Source organism: Phycodurus eques, chromosome 10, assembly GCF_024500275.1.
Source record: "Phycodurus eques isolate BA_2022a chromosome 10, UOR_Pequ_1.1, whole genome shotgun sequence".
Lineage (NCBI taxonomy): Eukaryota > Metazoa > Chordata > Actinopteri > Syngnathiformes > Syngnathidae > Phycodurus > Phycodurus eques.
Genome location: NC_084534.1, coordinates 8,427,756 through 8,447,947, shown reverse-complemented (window position 1 = coordinate 8,447,947; position 20,192 = coordinate 8,427,756). Strand labels below are relative to the sequence as shown.

The window sequence follows — 20,192 nt, the reverse complement described above, 5'->3', positions numbered from 1 at the left end:
AGCTGGATGACAAAGCTCGTGATTTTTGGTCTGTAAACACACTCGCGCGGCTGTTTGTTTCCCCCCAAAATGAGTCATTTTGATTGGCTCTCGAAGGCTACGTGTGCGGTCATGTGACTGCCTTGTGTCGTCTGATTGGTGAATTGGAGTCAAATGACACTAGTGATCCCGTTTGATTGGCGCAACGGCCGCCCTATACAGAAGTCGAAGATGGAATCTAAAAATAGAGGCGCACACGCATCAATGGATAAATAAAAGTAGCGAACGGCATCTCAATCATTGTAACGGAGTAAAAGTATCGATCCTTCTTCACATAAATACTCAAGTAAAAGTAAAAAGTACAGTGCATTTAAAGTACTCTTGACTAGTACAGTTTATCGAAAATGTTACTTGAGTAAATGTAGCGCATTACTACCCACCTCTGATCCTGGGACTCACATAGTCTCAAGTGTAAAATTATCCATGTTATAAATCTTGCAGATGTAGCAGTCAAAGGAAGATTTTGTGAAGATTTATCAGTATTTGTAAATCTTTCAACTGAATAGATGAATATTATCGTTAACATTTTTAAAAATACTGTGTCTAGCTAGATGGAGTGGATTTTATTTTTCTATCTAATGCTTCACCTGCCATTGCAAGAGCAATGGGGGACCATTTTCTCTCGCAGAATTGTAAATCGTAAAAATTGGTGAAAAGTTGAACGTCAAAAAGATAACATCAATTTTACCACTACTCTTAAATGAGTCCATCTCAAAGGAGGTTTAAACATTTAACACAATCTGTTCCATTTTCTGGTCCTTTTCGGTGCCAGTGTGATAAATGAACATTGCACAACAGTCAGGAATATTTGATCACTTCATTTAATTCTCTCTGTGCACCATATTTTGTACCTTCAGTAACTATTTGTATCCATTATTTTCAAAAGCAGAGGGCCGTGGGTATGAGACCATTGATCTTAGATTGCAATATACCAGCTGATATGTACTGTGGATTTGTACTATGAGCACAAATTGTATGCTAAAATAAATGTTATGTTAAGAAGAGTGGAAGCCGTTACTAGCTGGGAGACCTTTGGCTATCATTCCATAGGCCAGATATCCCAATACTATTCTACATAGGGTTTATCTATAGCGCTAGTATTTAATAGGCATCCGGCCACAAAAGGCAGCCGCCTTTTTGTGTCCCTTTCCAAAACCATACAAGCTCGAACGTTCTCAAAGTTACTAGCATATTCTTTGGACACACTTCACTTCACACAGCGCAGTGCGCAGCTGACCAGCCCGTTCTTTGTGTATGTGAGGATTACAGCGCACGAGGTGGTAGTCATGAATTGAAAAGTTTTGGTCCGGTTAGAATGTGCAGACAGGGGCTTGTCTCCATGCCAATGATACACAGAGAGCCTGTAGAAAAGGCCCCAAAGTCATTTGTTTTGAGGGAAAATGTTCTCTAGCTCTATAATTTAGGTGCCTTAAGCATTTACTTTTGTGTTAATTTTTAGATTTTATAATCAGGCAGTCCAGTTCATGTGGCTTATGCAGGGCCAGTGAAGGCTCGATGGCTGGAAGCAGAGGCGTGACTCTGTCATTGAGCGTGTATACCAGATAAGAAAAACTTCATTTGGCTGTATATGTCAATGACAAAGTGAGTGTTGGGGTAGTTGGAGGAGTTGTAGGCCTTTTAAATATTGTCTAAAAAGAAGGATTTTGGAACAGGTACTCATTATAGAATAAACCTTTTTTCCCAGCTCCTGTCATAGGCATGCACTCTTATTAATTTGCACTCATTACCTGACAGGGAAAAACTGAGGCACACACACACACACACTGGAAATTATGTAAGCCCTGAGGATGATGACAGGATTGCTCTGATTGCATGGGATGTCATTGGAAATGTTGTGCATTGTTAATTCGCTCCCTTGTCTGCCCTATATATAAAATATGGAGATGAAAGTTTCTTAGCAGTGGGTCATGCTTAAGAAAAATTGCAGAACCGGTTCTGCAATATTGGCCTCGCCTGGAGTGAGCAGAGGATGCTGCCGTAGAGACCACCATGACCCGGGTAGACCGGCATAGACTATCCACATTGTGCAAAGCCCCTCAGCCCCCAGACCTGGGGAAGCTGCAGGATGACATCCCCACGGGCAGACCGGACATACCGCCAAGTGTGGAGGCTCCCATGAGGAGACACTGGATTTAAACTTACAAACTTTAAAAGACTAAAAGACAATTGGACAGGATAAAACAAACTGAAGAACAATAAGAAATGCAGTAAAATAGGATCAAAACACTGAATAGATGAATGAATGAATAAGTAATAAATATCTAAATAAATAATTAAGAAATCAGTTGAAACCTAAAACAAACAGTCTTGAGCCTTCTTTGGCATGGGCCATAGTGCCTGAATGCACCCTCTCACCCAAAACCAAACTAATCTCACTGAATCAAAAAACTGTGGTATAAATAATTAAAATTACTACTAGATTGAAGTAGTTGTCCGACTCTCTACAATGGATAATGTTCATTGTGATTTTTAGAACGCCATTATGCCAACTGTAAACTTCAGTGATTAGTCTGTGACTAATATTTGTTTTAAGACTGTATAATAATAATATATGATCTATGTAAATACAACCTTAAAGATTGTATTTACAGAGATCAACCATCCACAACCTTATTCCAAAGGTAATGTTTAGTCTTTATTGAAATGGTCTGAGTGGTATTAATTTGACTGTTTTATTTTGTTATAGTTTACAGTGGTGTATAATTGTATGAGAGACCTTAAACTGCCATTCACAAATGTTACTCTCATTTAAAATTGTGGTAACCAAATCATTGGACTATTATTGTGAAACAGGAAAGTTCTACACCACTAGCAATAATTATCTGACTGCATTCCTTTTTTTTTTATGTTAAATATAAGTCTTAAAATTCAGTTTATAATGGCATTGAAAATCTCTTTAAAAGGTTAAATCTTTAATCTGGCCAATCTCTAAAAATCCTGATGTATCTTTCTACCGCATTTCAAACAATGGGGCACCATTCTTTTTGTCTTAACTCCAGACTGAAAAATGGGTCTCACTATTGTAATGCAGTGTTAGTTTAATCCCTGCCATATTGTCAGATACTTTTTTTTCTTCTGGTAAGTGGTCCTGGTCTGTAGCTCTTGCTGCAGGAAATATGTTTTTTAGGCCTCCATGACTTCCCAGGTTGTGTCTTCATGTTCGCCTTCCTTTATTGTAGGATGAGCTTGTTTCTTGCCTCCAGGGTTAAGGTGTCCATCTTGCCGTCCACTCTTCTTTCTTAACATTTCCCAACCTGTTGACAGCCACTTGTCAATGACTAAACTCGTCCACTTAGATAATAATAACCTTGCCTGGAACCGTCTTTCCTCAAGAGTATCAACTCCATTTAAATGAGGCTATTGTAGGATGAATGCTGAAGAGAAAGCTGAGTGGCACAGTGAATTTTCAGCCGTTGTCGGGTAAAAGTGACAGAAAAGGAGAAGCTGTGATTTTATATGAGGAAGGTCAAGGTATTTTTAACGGCTTAAATTTGAGAATGTTACCTTTATGAATGTACTGTACAAAACTGGATTTTTACATTGCATGTTCTGTATTGTTTTCTGAATAAAATCATCTATAATCATTCCCCTTCACTGAAGTAAATATTTTCTACCTTAGACTTAACATATCACACTCAGTGTTTTTCCTCTTTTTTCTTACCTCAGTCAGATGAGTAGCACACGCAAGGGGGACCTCGATTTTACATAGTCCTTGTTTATGTTTCTATATATGCCTGTTTTGCGTTTCAGATGCCAAAGAGATTGTGCTAAAAGCTCAGATTCTGGCTGGTGGGAGAGGCAAGGGTGTGTTTGACAGTGGCCTCAAAGGTGGAGTGCATCTAACTAAGGAGTGAGTATGGCCTTTTGATTTAAAAAAAAAAAAAAAAAAATGCATTTCTAGAGAGAGTGCTCCCAAATCACAAATACACACAGTCGTCAGGATTACTTGTAATGAAAATAATCCCATTCTTTTTGTTCTCTTTGTGTCTTGTTTTATTCAGTGACCCTAAATTATACTTACAAATTTAGATTTTGACGCATGGCAGATTCTCATACTAGTTATTTTCTTCTGTTGGGTTTTGTGCAGTTGCAGAGGTTGATTTTTGCTAAATTTATTGAATGAAATATTAAATTGAGGGTTTACCCTGAGGTTTTGTGCCTATTTTATCTCTTATTTAGATTAGTCTTTTTATTCCGTCTCAATGTTGTTTTTATTCATTTTTAGTTTATTGTTTGTTTTTTAAATATTAATATGAAGAGCATTTATGTGAACTATGTTGCTGTGACAATTTAATATCCTTCACAGCATGAAGACCCTCTCTCTCTCCCTCTCTTTTTGTCTCTCTCTCTCTTTCCCTCTCTATTGTTTAATTTGAAATATAGCATTTAAAAACTGAATCTAAATAATATAATTTGAAATTGAATTTTTTGTGTGAACCTGAACTCCAATAATCTTGAAAGTGAATGTAAGAATTTTTTATCCGCAATGAAAATTCTAATTCAGTACGACAAATTCAATTTCAAATTAGCTGTGACAGACATCCGGGAACTGTAAGGAATAGCAATCAATCGGCGATACACAGATCTCGTCTTCGGCCAATCAACGCCTCCATGTTTTATCACGTGACATAGGGACTCTACGGAATTTCAAATCTTCTAACCAGCCACAGTATTTTAACACCAACTTTCCTTAACCTTTGTGGAACGCATCATGTGGTCAGAAAGAGATAAAAAGGTGCTTCCTTTCGAACATAAAGGACATATCACACTGATAGTGAAGTTGTCTTTCTGTTTATTCCCAACATAACGTCATCCAGGCATCGATCTCCATGCCTTAGGCTTTATTGACACGTAGGGGTAGAAACAGCACATCTCGATGCAGACAGCAATGTTTCAAATGAAACATTGCTGTCTTTCCTATGTTCGAAAGGAAGCACCTATTTATATTTTTCTGACCATATGATGCATTCCACAAAGGGTTAAGGAAAGGTGGTATAAAGGTTTAAATACTGTCACTGGTTAGAAAATTTGACTTTCCGGAGAGTCCCTATGTCACGGGATAAAAAACGAAGGCACTGGACGCAGCAGCAAAAAAAATAAATTAAAAAAAGGGAATGGGAATATCCCATACTGATTTCACGGCAGCATCTCAGAGTTAAACTCATTCGTGAGCTTTCTAGTTTCAGGAGAAGTGCTTCAAGGAGTATTTCAGGCTGAGCAGGGAGCTTTTAAAGGGAGTTTGAAAGCCTCTCGGTATATCATTATTCTATTGGCCCAAAGTTCGGGATAGCAGGACACCGCAATTATTATGCCTTCCTCCATGTCCCCCTTGCCGTTTCCTGTACGCCCGCCCAAAAGCACTCAGAAATCACTCTGCCAGCCCTCCTCCCATTGGAGGGCATTTTTGACGTCACCATGTCAAAGCTCCAGAATAGAAAATGTTTCTATCCGATGATGCGATGCTGAGCATCAGACGCCCTCTGCATTAACACGACACATGGCGTCACGTCGAAATGCAATGACGACCCCTCAGCACACAACACAATGAATGGGAAAGTCCACGGCGTCAGATGCTTTGCCAAGTGCAGTGTGAAAAGGCCTTAATGCTTCCACCTCCATGTTTGACGGTGGGGATGGTGTTCTTGGGTTCATAGTCTGAATTCCTCTTCCTCCAAACATGACGAGTCAAATTGATTCCAAACAGCTCGATTTTTGTCTAATCTGATCACATCTCCTTCTCCCAATCATTCTCTGAATCATTCAAGTGTTCATTGGCAAACTTCGGACAGCCCTGTACACGTCCCTTCTTGAGCAGGGGGACCTTACAGGAGCTGCACGATTTTAATCCATTACGACATAGTGTGTTACCAATGTTTTTCTTGGTGACTGTGGTCCCAGCTCCCTTGAGATAATAAACAAGCTCCTCCTGTATAATTTTGGGCTGATGCCTAACCTTTCTCATGATCATTGATACCCCACAAGTTGAAATCTTTCGAGGAGGCCGAGACGGAGGAAGATTGACAATATTCCATTTTCCAATTATTGCACCAAATGTTATCGCCTTCTCACCCAGCCTCTTACCAATTGTCTTGTTCCCCATCCTAGTCTTGTGCAAGTCTACAATCTTGTCCCTGATGTCCCAAGAAAGTTATTTGGTCTTGCCCAGGATGGGGAGGTTGGTGTCTGATTGAATGATTCTGTAGACAGCTGTCATTATACATGTAATATTTCATTCAGCTAACAAGTTTAGATTAGGGGTACTTTCTTAAAGTGAGAGGACGAGTCTCCATCCATCCATCCATTTTCTGAGCCGCTTCTCCTCACTAGGGTCGCGGGCGTGCTAGAGCCTATCCCAGCTGTCATCGGGCAGGAGGCGGGGTACACCCTGAACTGGTTTCCAGCCAATCGCACGACACAAACAAACAAACAACCATTCGCACTCACAGTCACAGCTACGGGCAATTTAGAGTCTCCAATTAATGCATGTTTTTGGGATGTGGGAGGAAACCGGAGTGCACGGAGAAAACCCACACAGGCACGGGGAGAACATGCAAACTCCACACAGGCGGGGCCGGGGATTGAAACCGGGTCCTCAGAACTGTGAGGCTGACGCTCTAACCAGTCGGCCACCGTGCCGCCAGGACGAGTCTCTAGGAGCTAAAACTCTTTATTGTTGGTAGGGGATCAAATACAAATACAGTTTCATCTTTTTTTAAATGTGATGGTCTGGATTCTGTCTTGCACTGTTAACATAAACCTACAATGTTGTACCATTAAAATTGCAGACCGTGTATATATATATATATATATATATATATATATATATATGGTACCGTATATTGGCGTTTGGATAAAACGTAATTTATTTAAAAAATAAATTCGTCGATGCCCGGTTTAGCGTGATTTGACACTTAACGTTATAAATCAAGCTATTTTGTCTTGTAAAGGGCACCACGTTACATTTACATGTATAAAACTTAGGATTGCTACATTTTATGAAATACGAGTTCTAGATGACAGAGGCTTCCTTATTAAACTCAAAACACAACAAGGAATGGAATTTATATAATATTTAATGACATTACAAGGGATCTATAGGGAAACACAAAGAGGCTAACTACCGGAAAATAACACTAATACTGATGAAAGAAAGAAAGGTAGGTGCACAAAAAGGGAAATAGAACACGGTGTTGCTGGAATAAAGTTGAAAATGTTCACACCAGGCTCTGTCATCCATGTCTTTATGGACCCTGCTTTGTGCACAGTCAAGTAGGAAGAGGAAGGTGCCAGCTCCAAACTGTTCCCACAAAGTTGGGAGCATGGAATTGTCCAAAATCTCTTGGTATGTTGAAGTATTCAGTTTCTTTCACTGAAACTAAGGGGCCAATATATATATTAATAATATATATTCATGCCTTGGAAAATACCTGGGCGTGGAGACGTGACTGCACCGTTGACAAACCTCTCTCGGCAGCACGTTGTTCAAGCATCCATTTGTGGCCATCTAGCTTATAGCCCACGATTACCTTTTTTTGTTCTAGCTGTGGCCATCTAGCTTTTAGCCCACAATTTTTTTTTTTTTTTTTTTTTTTTTCTTCATTGAAGTTAGAGTATCCATCGCTTTTCGGCAGTCCCTCACAAGTTTCTCACTCACTCCAAACTTTCTTTCTGCTGCTTGATTACTCTTTTCAGATGCATATTTCACTACTTACAGCTTGTAATCTGCAGAATATGATTTTCTTTTTGGGGGCGTTTGTGTTCGGTATTTCTCAGTTGTCTTTATAAGTTGATGTTTACGTTTTACATTTTCAGTGTTACAGGAGTAATAGGAGTAGCAGATACTGGCACAAAATCTAGGGCACCCTCTCGCGGCTGTCAGTGTGAAAATAATGAGCGTGGAATTATATACAGTATTTCAATATGTAAATCGCACATGGGTTTAAATCGCAGGATAAGCCAAACCATGAAATAAAGTGTGACTTATTGTCTGAAAAATACGGTGTGTGTGTGTATTTGTGTGTGTGTGTGTATTATCCGTGGATTTTCACTAGTCGCGGTCTGGCTCCTTCTATACACGAATAGTTATGTATAGCATCTTCCATTCACAGATAAAAATGTGATTCATGGCCAAATCGTGATGATTCATGGGCAAATATACAGTATGTATCACGGTTACCTACAGTTGACCTAAAAATTATTCACCGGCCATTGCGAATGACAAATATTTGAAAAATGTACACACTTTTATTAGATGGCCACTTAAAAAAAATTATGACCATTTCTAGTAATAGTTGTGATGAACTACTGTATTTACATTGTAGTTGTTTTTTTTTTTTGGTTCATTGCAAATTACTGCACAGTTTTAACCTTTGCAAATACATCTGAGTTGCAAAGGGTGTACAATAATTTAGAGTGCATCTGTACCCTAGAAAATGTAGTAATTGAGTAGTTTTCCTTGATGAGCGCAGCCCTATTGCTTCTTATATATTAATTTATAAATCAGGCCCATTCTTTAAAATAAATCTTTGCATACAGATAAAAGTGAGATTCATTGACAGTACTTCATCCAGGAGCTACAGTTTCTATCACTCATATATTATGAGTGATAGAAACTGTAACTGCATTGATGCCCATAATTTGTCAGTTTGACTGTTCTCTCGTCCTTTATATTGTTAATGTGGCAATGTGTTAATACCTCTCCCATAGCCCTGCAGTTGTTGGAGAGTTGGCCAATAAAATGCTGGGTTTCAATCTGACGACCAAGCAGACACCTAAAGATGGAGTGAAAGTGAAAACAGTAAGTTGTTGTACAGGGAAGATTTGTGGATTGTTTTTCTCCCCTCCTATCTTATTTGAATGTACAGTGGTTCTTTGCGATACTAGTTTAATTAATTCCATGTCCACGCACATAACTAAAATCAAATAATTTCCCCCCCATTGAAATGAATGTAAATTCCCCCCCAAAAAAAAAACCAAGAACAAATATTGCAATATTTTTACAATAAATAGCACTCTAAATATTGCACTTAAGAAATAAAAACATGAATGCATAATAATAACTTAATTAAATATATATTTTTTAATATTATGATTAAACAGTTGGCGTATCATGATATACTTAAATTTATTTTGCATCTCCTTCTGGTGTGCCAGCCTTGGACACCCATCCATCCATCCACCCATCCATCTTCTACCGCTTATCCGAGGTCGGGTCGCGGGGGCAGTAGCTTTAGCAGGGACGCCCAGACTTCCCTTTCCCCAGCCACTTCATCCATCTCTCACACCGGAGGGCAATATAATACAGTCATACAGACAACCGGACGAGTCACCACGACTCTCAGTACTGAATAAACTGCAATAATAGTCGTTTTTCACAGAGGATAAATAATATATGAGTGTGAGTATTGTGATATTGTCTGTCTATGTGTGTTGCTTCACCATTAGTGTTAAAATATCAGTCTCTTCAAGGATTTGATGCTAACCGTTAACACGTTTGTAGCATTTTCCAAGACTATTTTTCAACCATGCAGAGTGCACATCAAATCACACTATTCACAAAAAGTTAAGGATATTGGGCTTTTGGGTGAAATTTCAGGATGAACCTAAAATGCACTGTAACCTTTACAGGTGAACTTAATTTGAACTTCTAAAAAATGTTCAATGCGAATGTTTCAGCAGTTTTTGCACAACCTGCCGGTCTCTAACAGGGAGCTCAGTGGCAAAATTCAGGTGTTTAAATTCATGTGTACCAATATATTTCCTGGTTCAATTATAATTGTTTTTTATTAAACAGTACTTTTCAGCATGCTTTTCACATGTTGACATTATGAAACCAAGATAAAGCTTTAAACAGGATGTTCTCAGAAGATATAATTAAAATTAAGAATTTGGTTCAAGAAATTGTTTAATAGTCCTTTTTAATGTGAAAATGAAGAAGAAGAAAAATAAGTACCGGTACTTATTGTTGGAATACTATACAATATAATTTTTACTGTTAATTCATTTGACAGTGGTAAAAAAAGAAAAGAAAAAAAAAACTCAACTTGAGACTTTTTTTTCCCCAAACTAGACCACTGTAAGGTTTAATTGAAAACTGTTTTTAGGCATCACAAGGAAAGATCTGCCACTAGCAAGTGTTGAAGGGCTGAGTAAGTGTAGTCCTTTTAGTCTAAGCTTGGCCAATCATATGACAGCCAGGGCTTAGCTGTCAACCTTCCAGTGAAGCTTGAATCCACTCTCAGGCCTTACTGCACCACAGAGCGGAGAATGGCATACAGTACATTGGGAAGGATTTGTGCCTCTTCTACATGGATTTGCTGTCAATGTTGATTGAGGGATGAGCAGAGGTGATAAGAGAGGCGTGTGAAATATTGTTGTGGAATAAGACTATATAGGGAAAAAAAGCAGAATAAAAATTGCTTTGTTTCCACTAAACAAAATGAGCACAGGTCTATTGCAAGGCAATAACCTAACCACTCCTGTCCCTTTTCTGCTTTTCCAAATTAGCCTTGTGTGTTTCTGTGATTTATTTATTTCTTCAGATCACTACGCTTAAGTGATTCTGACAATTTTCCCCAGTCTTTACTATTCAAATGTCTTAACTATTGCATAGCCAGCGTAATACTGTGTTTGCCATCGTCAAAGGGGGTCAACATATTATTATCTTTCATCAGGGACACAGTTGATAATCTGTACAGTCATGAATTGCCATGGTAGCTGACTAAATTCATCCATCAGCCACCTCTTTACTGTTGTCCATGTCAAGGTCATGGTTGCTGAAGCCTTGGACATAAACAGGGAGACCTACTTTGCCATTCTAATGGATCGCTCTTGTAATGGTCCTGTTATGGTTGGAAGTCCCAAAGGAGGTATGGACATAGAGGAAGTAGCAGCCAGCACACCAGAGCTCATCTTTAAGGTATTCGTGCTTAACACTGCACACGAGTAGAAAGAGGATTTTTTTTAAAGTCTCAAATTACAAAAATGATGATGACACAAGATTCAGTATTGACAGAGTCCTGTACGTCATTATTCTAGAATTCAACTTATTGTGATCATCAAGTCTATGTGTCTACAATATAAAAGTCAGCCTGTAACTGTAGACTGCAAAATGACCCTCAGACCAACTGCCATAAACATGTTTACACTCATCATTATGTTAATTCCTTCTTAATACTGGTCACAATTATTGGCACCCCTCTGTTAATAAAGGAAACATTTACAAAGCTCACTGAAATAACTCCAAACTGTCAAAAGTAATAATAAATAAACTGAAAATTAACCTATGAAAATCAGACATTGGCGTTCAACTTTGGTTCAACAGAATCATTGAATAAAAAAAAAAATTAAAAAAAAAAAAAGCAAATGAAACAAGTGTTGACAAAAGTGATGGTACCTTGAGAAACAATTGACCATAATTTGACCATTGGGACATAGTAAACTAAGGTTGGTCTTTTAAATAGCAACACATATGTCTTCAAACTTTTAATCAGTCAGTCCGCCTATTTAAAAGGGGAATAAGTAGTCACTGTGCATTTTAATGACATGGTGTGTACCACACTGAACAGGAGAGAGCTGTCTCAGGAGATTAGAAAATAAATTATAGACAAGCATGTTATAGGTAAAAACCTATAAGACCATCTCCACGCAGCTTGATGTTCCTGTGACTACAGTTGCACATATTATTCAGCACATACTGTATTACTGTAATTTCTCGTGTATAATGCGCAATCAAACATATTGTGGGGGTCTGCTTGGAACGTCTGGCAGAATCCCCTGTCAGAAGGCGTTTCAACTCCCACCTCCGACAGAACTTTGCTCATGTTCCGGGGGAGGCGGGGGACATTGAGTCCGAGTGGACCATGTTCCACGCCTCCATTACTGAGACGGCCGACCGGAGCTGTGGCCATAAGGTGGTCGGTGCCTGTCGTGGCGGCAATCCCCAAACCCGTTGGTGGACACCAATGGTGAGGGATGCCGTCAAGCTGAAGAAGGAGTCCTATCCTGGCCAAGTGAAATGCAGCTTTGGTCGTCACTGAAGCAAAAAATCGGCCGTGGGAGGAGTTCGGTGAGGCCATGAAGAAAGACTTCCGGACGGCTTCAAGGAAATTCTGGTCCACCATCCGGCGTGTCAGGATGGGGAAGCAGTGCATCATCAACACTGTGTATAGTGGGGATGGAGAGCTGCTCACCTCGACTCGGGACGTGGTGAGTCGGTGGGGAGAATACTTCGAAGACATCCTCAATTCCACCGACACGCCTTCTCATGAGGAACCAGAGCCTGGGTTCTCTGAGGCGGCTTCTCTGGGGTTGAGGTTACCGAGGGCATTAAAAAGCTCCTTGGTGGCAAGGCCCCAGGGGTGGATGAGATTCACCCTGAGTTACTAAAGACTCTGGATATTGTGAGGCTGTCGTGGTTGACACGCCTCTGCAACATCGCATGGACATCGGGGACTGTGCCTCTGGATTGGCAAACTGGGGTGGTGGTACCCCTTTTTAAGTGTGTGTTCCAACAAAGGGGGATCACACTCCTCTGCCTCCCTGGTAAGGTCTGTTCAGGGATGCTGGTGCTGTGGTTTTCTTCCTGGCCGTGGAACATTGGACCAGCTCTACAACCTTGGCGGGGTCCTCTAGGGTGCATGGAGTTCGCTCAACCAGTCAACATGTGTTTTGTGGACTTGGCGAAGGCATTCGACCATGTCCCTCAGGGAGTCATGTGGGGGGTGCTTCGGGAGTATGTGGTACCGAACCACCTAATATGGGCTGTTCAGTCCCTGTACGACCAGTGTCAGAGTTTGGTCCACATTGCTGGCAGTAAGTCGGACTTGTTCACGAGTGAGGGAAGAATGGAACGGGAGATCGACAGGCGGCTCGTTGCAGTGTCTGCAGTGATGCGAATTTGTATCGGTCCATTGTGTTGAAGGAGCTAAGCCGAAAGGCGAAGCTCTCAATTTACCGGTCGATCTACGTTCCTACCCTCACCTATGGTCACGAGCTGTGGGTCGTGGCCGAAAGAAGAAGATCCCGGATACAAGCGACAGAAATGAGTTTCCTCCGCAGGGTGTCCGTGCTCTCCCTTAGAGATAAGGTGAGAAGCTCGGTCATCTGGGAGGAGCTCAGAGTAGAGCCGGGGCTCCTCCACATTGAGAGGAGCCAGATGAGGTGGCTGTGGCATCCGATTAGGATGCCTCCCGGACACCTCCTCGGTTCTGGGCACGTCCCACCGGGAGGAGACCCCGGGGACGACCCAGGACACGCTGGAGAACGCCTCGGGATCCCCCCGGAAGAGCTGGATGAAGTGGCTGACAAGAGGGAAGTCTGGGCTTCCCTGCTAAAGCTACTGCCTCCGCGACCCAACCTCGGATAAGCGCAAGAAAATGGATGGATGGATAAAATATCTGAGGAAAAACCTGAAAGGGGCCATCTGAAGAAAGGCACTCTTCAAACCTGAGAAGACTGGAACAATTTTCTCACGACAGGTGCAGAAGTCTTTCAGAGATTTTCAGAAATCCTTTGATTGCAGTGATAGCCTCAAAAGTTTAAGGGTCGCATTATTTTTGTCCAAGCCTCTTTCATGATCTTGTTTTTTTTTTTTAAACATATGGGCCCAAACAAAAACAATTTCCAAATGTGTATCTCAATCCATCCATCCATTATGTGAGACATCCATTATCCCCACAAGGGTTGCGGGAGCGCTGGAGCCTATCCCAGCTATCATCGGGCAGGAGGCGGGGTACACGCTTAACTGGTTGCCAGCCAATCGCAGGGCACATATAAACAAACAACCATTCGCACTCACATTCACACCAACGGGCAATTTAGAGTCTTCAATCAACCTACCATGCATGTTTCCGGGATGTGGGAGGAAACCGGAGTGCCCGCAGAAAACCCACGCAGGCACGGGGAGAACATGCAAACTCCACACAGGGGGCCGGGGATTGAACCCCGGTCCTCAGAACTGTGAGGCAGACCCTCCAACCACTCGTCCAACGTGCCGCCTATTTCAATCCATAAATTTGCAAAAAAAAAAAATTATCTGTCTGTAACCAGATTCACAGATGTGTGAAATAAATCTGCAAATGCATTTGCAGATTTATTTCCCACATTTGTGAATCTGGCTATGGATTTTTGACTCTAGTTACACATTTGCAGATTTATTTCACACATTTTTGTTTTTACACGTGTGTATTGACAAACACGACATTTGCAATTATTTTTGCTACAATATTGGCCCCATAAAAATGATTCTGTTGAACCAAAATTAAAAAACAATGTCTGATTTTCATTGTTTAGTTTTCAGTATATTATTACTGATTATAACTTTTGTCAGTTACAAGTAATTTCATTGACAATCGTGGGTTTTTCTTTCATTAACAGAGGGGTACCAACAATTTTGTCCAGATCTGTAGTTTGACTTCATACAGTACGCACTACTAATAGGTGCTCCATTTGTAACACATTGCTTCATACATACTCTAAGTAAACCTGCCTTGTCCACACCCAAATTCAATTATTCAATTCCCATCAGATAGTGATTCATCTTTTCAGTTCTTGTTTTTAATTTCTCTATCTGTCAGCTTGCTGCTCCTTGATTATAATGCCCATAGTTTTACATGAACGGATATTTGATTGTAGAATTATAGCCTAATGTTCGGGATACTGTTACCCTTTTTCACTTTTTTTTCACTTTTTTTTCCCTTTACTCCAACTTTCACAGGAAGTCATAGATATATATGATGGTGTACAGGACGACCAGGCAGATCGCATGGCAGCTAATTTGGGTTTCAAAGGACCTCTGCAGAGACAGGTATTCGGCACAGTAAGGTTTTATCAAAGAGTGTGATGCAGCCACACTGATATATTGTATATACCTTATGTACATACTCTGTGTGCCCAAAGACAGTTGCATGACTATTTGTAGAGAGATCAAAATTGATATTATTAGTTTTTTAAATGTGTGCTGTGAAGCGTAAGCCGAAAAGTCACGCTTGCCAGAGGGTCAACTGTCATATCTGGCAGTTCTGTACAGCACTCTGCAAGTGATATTTCCCTTGGTTGTGTTTAGAGCGAGAGAGATATTTAATTGGAAAGAACACTTTTAATGTTTTTCTGGCTGTGAGAGTAACATTAGTTGTATGATTCCACACATTGGGAATTTTATTTTACAGGTCCACCTTGTTGGAAATAAAGTGATAACCCAAAAATACATATTTACACATATTTAGTCAATGTGGAGCCTCCTTGTACATTATAGTAATAACTGAGGTGAAAGTCAATTCTCATGTGCCATAAACTGTATTTGTTTCATTTTGGTTGAATTAATTTAATATCATTATCTGACAATAATGCAAAATAAACCCGGACAGTGTGACAGTGAAGGTGATCTGCCATGTTTTGTTGCGTGTGTGGGAGGCTGATTGGTCTTGGTTGGGCCGGCTGCTCAGATCCAAACCATCAGGTAATTACTTTCCTCTATGGACTTTGCAGGCAGCAGATCAGATTAAGAGGCTCTATGATCTCTTCCTGAAAGTCGACGCCACTCAAGTTGAAGTCAACCCTCTTGGAGAGACCCCTGAAGGACAAGGTACTGTCTATCATTATTTAATTAAATGTATATTTAAAATTAACGGATACCTGAAAGATGGCAGCACGGTGGCGACTGGATAGAGCGTCAGCCTCACAGTTCTGGGCTACCCCGGTTCAATCCCCGGCCCCGCCTGTGTGGAGTTTGCATGTTCTCCCCGTGCCTGCGTGGGTTTTCTCCGGGCACTCCGGTTTCCTCCCACATCCCAAAATCATGCATTAATTGGAGACTCTAAATTGCCCGTAAGTGTGACTGTGAGTGCGAATGGTTATTTGTTTGTATGTGCCCTGCGATTGGCTGGCAACCAGTTCGGGGTGTACCGAGCCTCCTGCCCAATGACAGCTGGAATAGGCTCCAGCACGCCCGCGACCCTAGTGAGGAGAAGCGACTCAGAAAATGGATCGATGGATGGATACCTGAAAGATTTATCCTAGGCTTTAGTGGGTGCTCAATTCAACAGGTCCTGAAATTTATTCCATTAAAATGTTTTTTTTGTCCTAATTTTTAATATTTTCTCTTCCACTTGAATCCTTTCGGCAAGATTTATGATGTAAATATCCCTTGACTTTGTGTTACAATTATTGCTGCAGGTGTGAGGTACACAGACAGACTACGATGGGTTTCATAGGACAAACTTAAGAATTTGTTACTGCTTTGATGTTATTGTAAGAATTTTTTTGTTCACATGCTTCCTCAAAGATTGCCGAGCGATACAGTATAGAGTATGTTGTTATCCTTCAATAATAATGAGTCTGACGACTGATTTCAGAACCAGGAATTTAGAGTGAGAGCTAATTTATGTTGACTTATTTGATTTTGATTCCTGAAGAAATATAATTTTTTTTTCAGTAGAGTGAAAATTCTATATACTGTATAGCAGTGTTTCTCAATTTTTTTACACCAAGTACCACTTAAGCAATATACATACCTCTCCGAGTACCACCATAATTACCAACATTAAAATACAGTGGGTTAGTAGCCCCAAGTGTTCATCAAAAATGAAGCAGAGGTTTTATTCATAAAAAGTATTTATTTAAGGTGAATGGGTTCCCAAAAAAAAGTGAATAGGTGAATTTGCAGGACGCAAATATGCGTGGTTGCACAGTACAGTCTTATTTGTTAATGGCAAAATTAAATTTTTGATGGATGGACTAAAATAAGAGACGTCAAACTAAAACGAACAGAGCATTTTTGTAAGAAGCTCCCCGCGACCCTGAACATGATCAGAGTTAGACATATAGTAGAAGCTGGATGGATTATTCACTGTACCTATTATATTTAACACATTTAAAAGGCCATGTATTCCAAATAATTATTCTGGTGTTATGTATTGATGCCATTATTTTTGTAACTGTAGTCTTGAATTTTCCAAAGAAAGGCCTGAGACCAACCAGCGATTATGTTGCCTGCTGTCTTTTGCAGGTAGCCGAATGAATGTGGTCTCTTTGAAATAAAATCTTTGAAGTGTAAAAGCGATGTCCATGAGGTCTACTATAATGGTCTATCCCTTCGAGGCAGGGAAGAAGCACTAAGCAACAATTTATTAGCGCGATAACCTCAGAAATAAATTATACCAGCAGGCCACAGGGAAACCTTTCATTTTGTTAATTTCAGTTTTTGGGAATTTATTAGCTATAATTAGCTGTTTGTGTGTGACATCCTTTCATTTTGCCCACTGCCCACAGTGGACCATGTTTGTGTGTTTTTCTGTGGCTGTCATCATGGTCATCACTTATTTTTTGTCCCCTCTTCTTATATGACCAGTGGTCTGCTTTGATGCTAAGATCAACTTCGACGACAATGCTGAGTTCCGTCAAAAGGATGTCTTTGCCATGGATGACTTGACAGAGAGTGATCCCACAGAGATGGAAGCTGCCAAGTGGGATCTCAAATATATTGGTCTGGACGGAAACATTGCCTGCTTTGGTATGTAAACGACACAGTGTGAAGGGGCTATCTTACACACAGACAGATGCACACATTTGCCAGCTGCTGTATGTTGTTTGAACACCTCTGTTCAAATGTAAATCTTTTGAGATAAGTAAAAAAGGGTTAGGGCGCACAGTCATAACCAGTCATAATACAGCCTGTTTAATACATGTGACAACGATCTCCCGTCGCCTTCATGTCTTTTTTATGTTGGAAAATATGTATGGTCCGATGTAGTTCTTGGCCGTAATTCCAAAGGTTACAGTTTGTTTGGTGAAAACACAGTACTGCTCATCATACCTACAGTGAAGTATGGTGGTGCCAGCATCATGCTTTGTTGCTCTTTTTCTTACCTGAAACTGGAGCCCCTACTACAGGAGAGAGAATTATGAACGGATCCAAATACTAGTCAGTGTTTGCACAAAACCATCAGGATTCTGTTAGAAAGCTGTGGATGAAGAGGAACTTCATCTGTCAGCATGACAATGACCCAAAGCACACATTTAAATCAACAAAATAATTTATTTACCAGAAGAGGTTTTTTAATGTTATGTGGCTGTCCAGCCAGAGTCCAGACCTGAATCCAATCAAACAACTATGGGGTGATTTGAAGAGGGTTTTGCACAAGAGATGCCTTTGCAAGCTGACAAATATGGAGCATTTTTGCAAAGAAGACTGGAAAAATACAGCCACATCGAGATGTGCCACTCTAAACTGACTGCTATAATAAAAGCTAAAGGTGCCACAACAATTAGTTTGAGGGTGCACATATTTATACAACCATGTTGCCTTTAACCTTTTTAAATTTTTGTCTTTCCCCTTAGAAGATTTCAGTTTGTTTTTCAATTGAGTTGTACAGGGTTTAGGTCACATTAAAGATGAAAACAAGTTTTGAAATGACTCATCTTGGTCTCCTTTTACATCACAAAAACCTGACATTTGAACACAAGTGTGCAGACTTTTTATATCCACTGTATATCTTAATTCCCTTGGGACACAGTTAAATCCTTGCTGAAGTAAAGAAACTGGGTTTCTGTAATCTAAATTACAAGCAGTTTTCTGAAGACTCCAGAAGGGATGCCACTGTAACCAATGTCTTCTAATTAGTGATAATCCACCCAAGAAAGTCTCTAGTGAGGTGGATTCTTAACATTCTCATTAAAGCCCTACATTATTGTCATAAATCAAAGCTTTTTCAGTCTTAGCGTCAACAGGTGCAGTGTCTTCTCACTCCGTTCGTTGCCTTGTAAGTAAACACACTGATTTTCTCGTACTCGTCGTACTGTTAGCTATCCACACAAATACATGCCATACTGTATGTATGAACAGCTCATAGGGCCCAGTTATGATAAGATCTTAATAAGCCACCATGGCAACATTCGTATAAGTGAATTTCCATTTGTTCTGACGTACCAATCGGCAAGCATGCTTGGACACAATTTCATTTTGGCAAAATCAAACGAGGTTGGACAGTTTTGTTCTCTTGGTTCGAGTACAACTCAGCAGGTACCCACTCGACGAGTCTGCTTAATGATGACTGGTTGTAAAGACAAAAAAACAACAACTCATAATTGTTTATTTCCGACTTTTGAGTATTGAGTCATTATGATCATAATAATTGACCTTGGGATGTTTTATGGCAAGGAAATTATTTTTTCTGATTAGAGGTTGTCCAGCATGTTCACTTTTTGGTTGAAAACAGTTTTAGGTAGGCTTAAAAAGGATTTCTTTCCATCAGGTTTTTATGTCTTCAATATCTCCTGTAAATTACTTATTACTTTTGTTTAATTTTATGGTTTGTTTTATCACTCTATCAAAAGTGATTGTGAATAACTTTTGCCAAACATTTACATTTCGTTAATATGACACTAACGCTCAGTGTGTAGGGAATTTTTTTTTTTTCTTCATTTATTTGTATATGTATATGTAGACAGCTGGACCAATGAATCGCTGTTGAGTAAAAAGATGTAGCAACTGAAAACGTAAAGTCGACTACAAGCATATTATGAATGGAGATTGTGATGTGGCAGAACTATAAATTTAACTCTAAAACTCCAGAGTTACTTAAAGAACATGAATGGCAAAGGCGAATAGAACTTGGAACGTGGAAAGGATGTTGTCACGAGGCATTTGACTGCTTGTAAAGGTACAGAAATGTCTCTCTTGTTTTCTTGCCTGCCCTTTAATGTCCAGTTTTTGGACCATCCAGCATTCAACTGGTTCTTGTTGTCATTCATATCTGAATTCAAGCTTTAGTCTGATGCTATAATGTTAGCTATGTTTTTTTACTTGTAGTGAATGGAGCTGGATTGGCCATGGCCACATGTGACATCATTGACCTGCATGGAGGAAAGCCAGCTAACTTCCTGGATCTTGGCGGAGGAGTCAAAGAGAGGCAGGTGTATGAGGCATTCAAGCTTCTTTCTGCTGACCCAAAGGTAGGAACAAAACAAAATAAAAATACCCACACCTGTATGCTTTTTGTGGCCTGTTTTGCAGCAGTGTAAAACATGGAGGTTGTTTCACAGCTGATTTGTAAATAAGATAAACAACAACAAATGAATAATCTGTCAGACTGCAGTTTTACAGTATATATATATATATATATATATATATATAT

At 40.0% G+C, this 20,192-nt stretch overlaps 1 protein-coding gene across 2 annotated transcripts in view; it reads left to right on the top strand.

Moving 5' to 3' along the window:
• Positions 1-20,192, top strand: part of suclg2 (succinate-CoA ligase GDP-forming subunit beta) — a 128,424-nt gene that overhangs the window by 45,935 nt on the left and 62,297 nt on the right. For both annotated transcript variants that reach the window (XM_061687712.1, XM_061687713.1), the window contains exons 3-9: positions 3,811-3,910; positions 8,767-8,857; positions 10,826-10,978; positions 14,777-14,866; positions 15,547-15,643; positions 17,408-17,569; positions 19,868-20,010. In XM_061687712.1, coding sequence (XP_061543696.1) covers positions 3,811-3,910; positions 8,767-8,857; positions 10,826-10,978; positions 14,777-14,866; positions 15,547-15,643; positions 17,408-17,569; positions 19,868-20,010 — 836 coding nt within the window. The remainder of the gene's footprint in view (positions 1-3,810; positions 3,911-8,766; positions 8,858-10,825; positions 10,979-14,776; positions 14,867-15,546; positions 15,644-17,407; positions 17,570-19,867; positions 20,011-20,192) is intronic.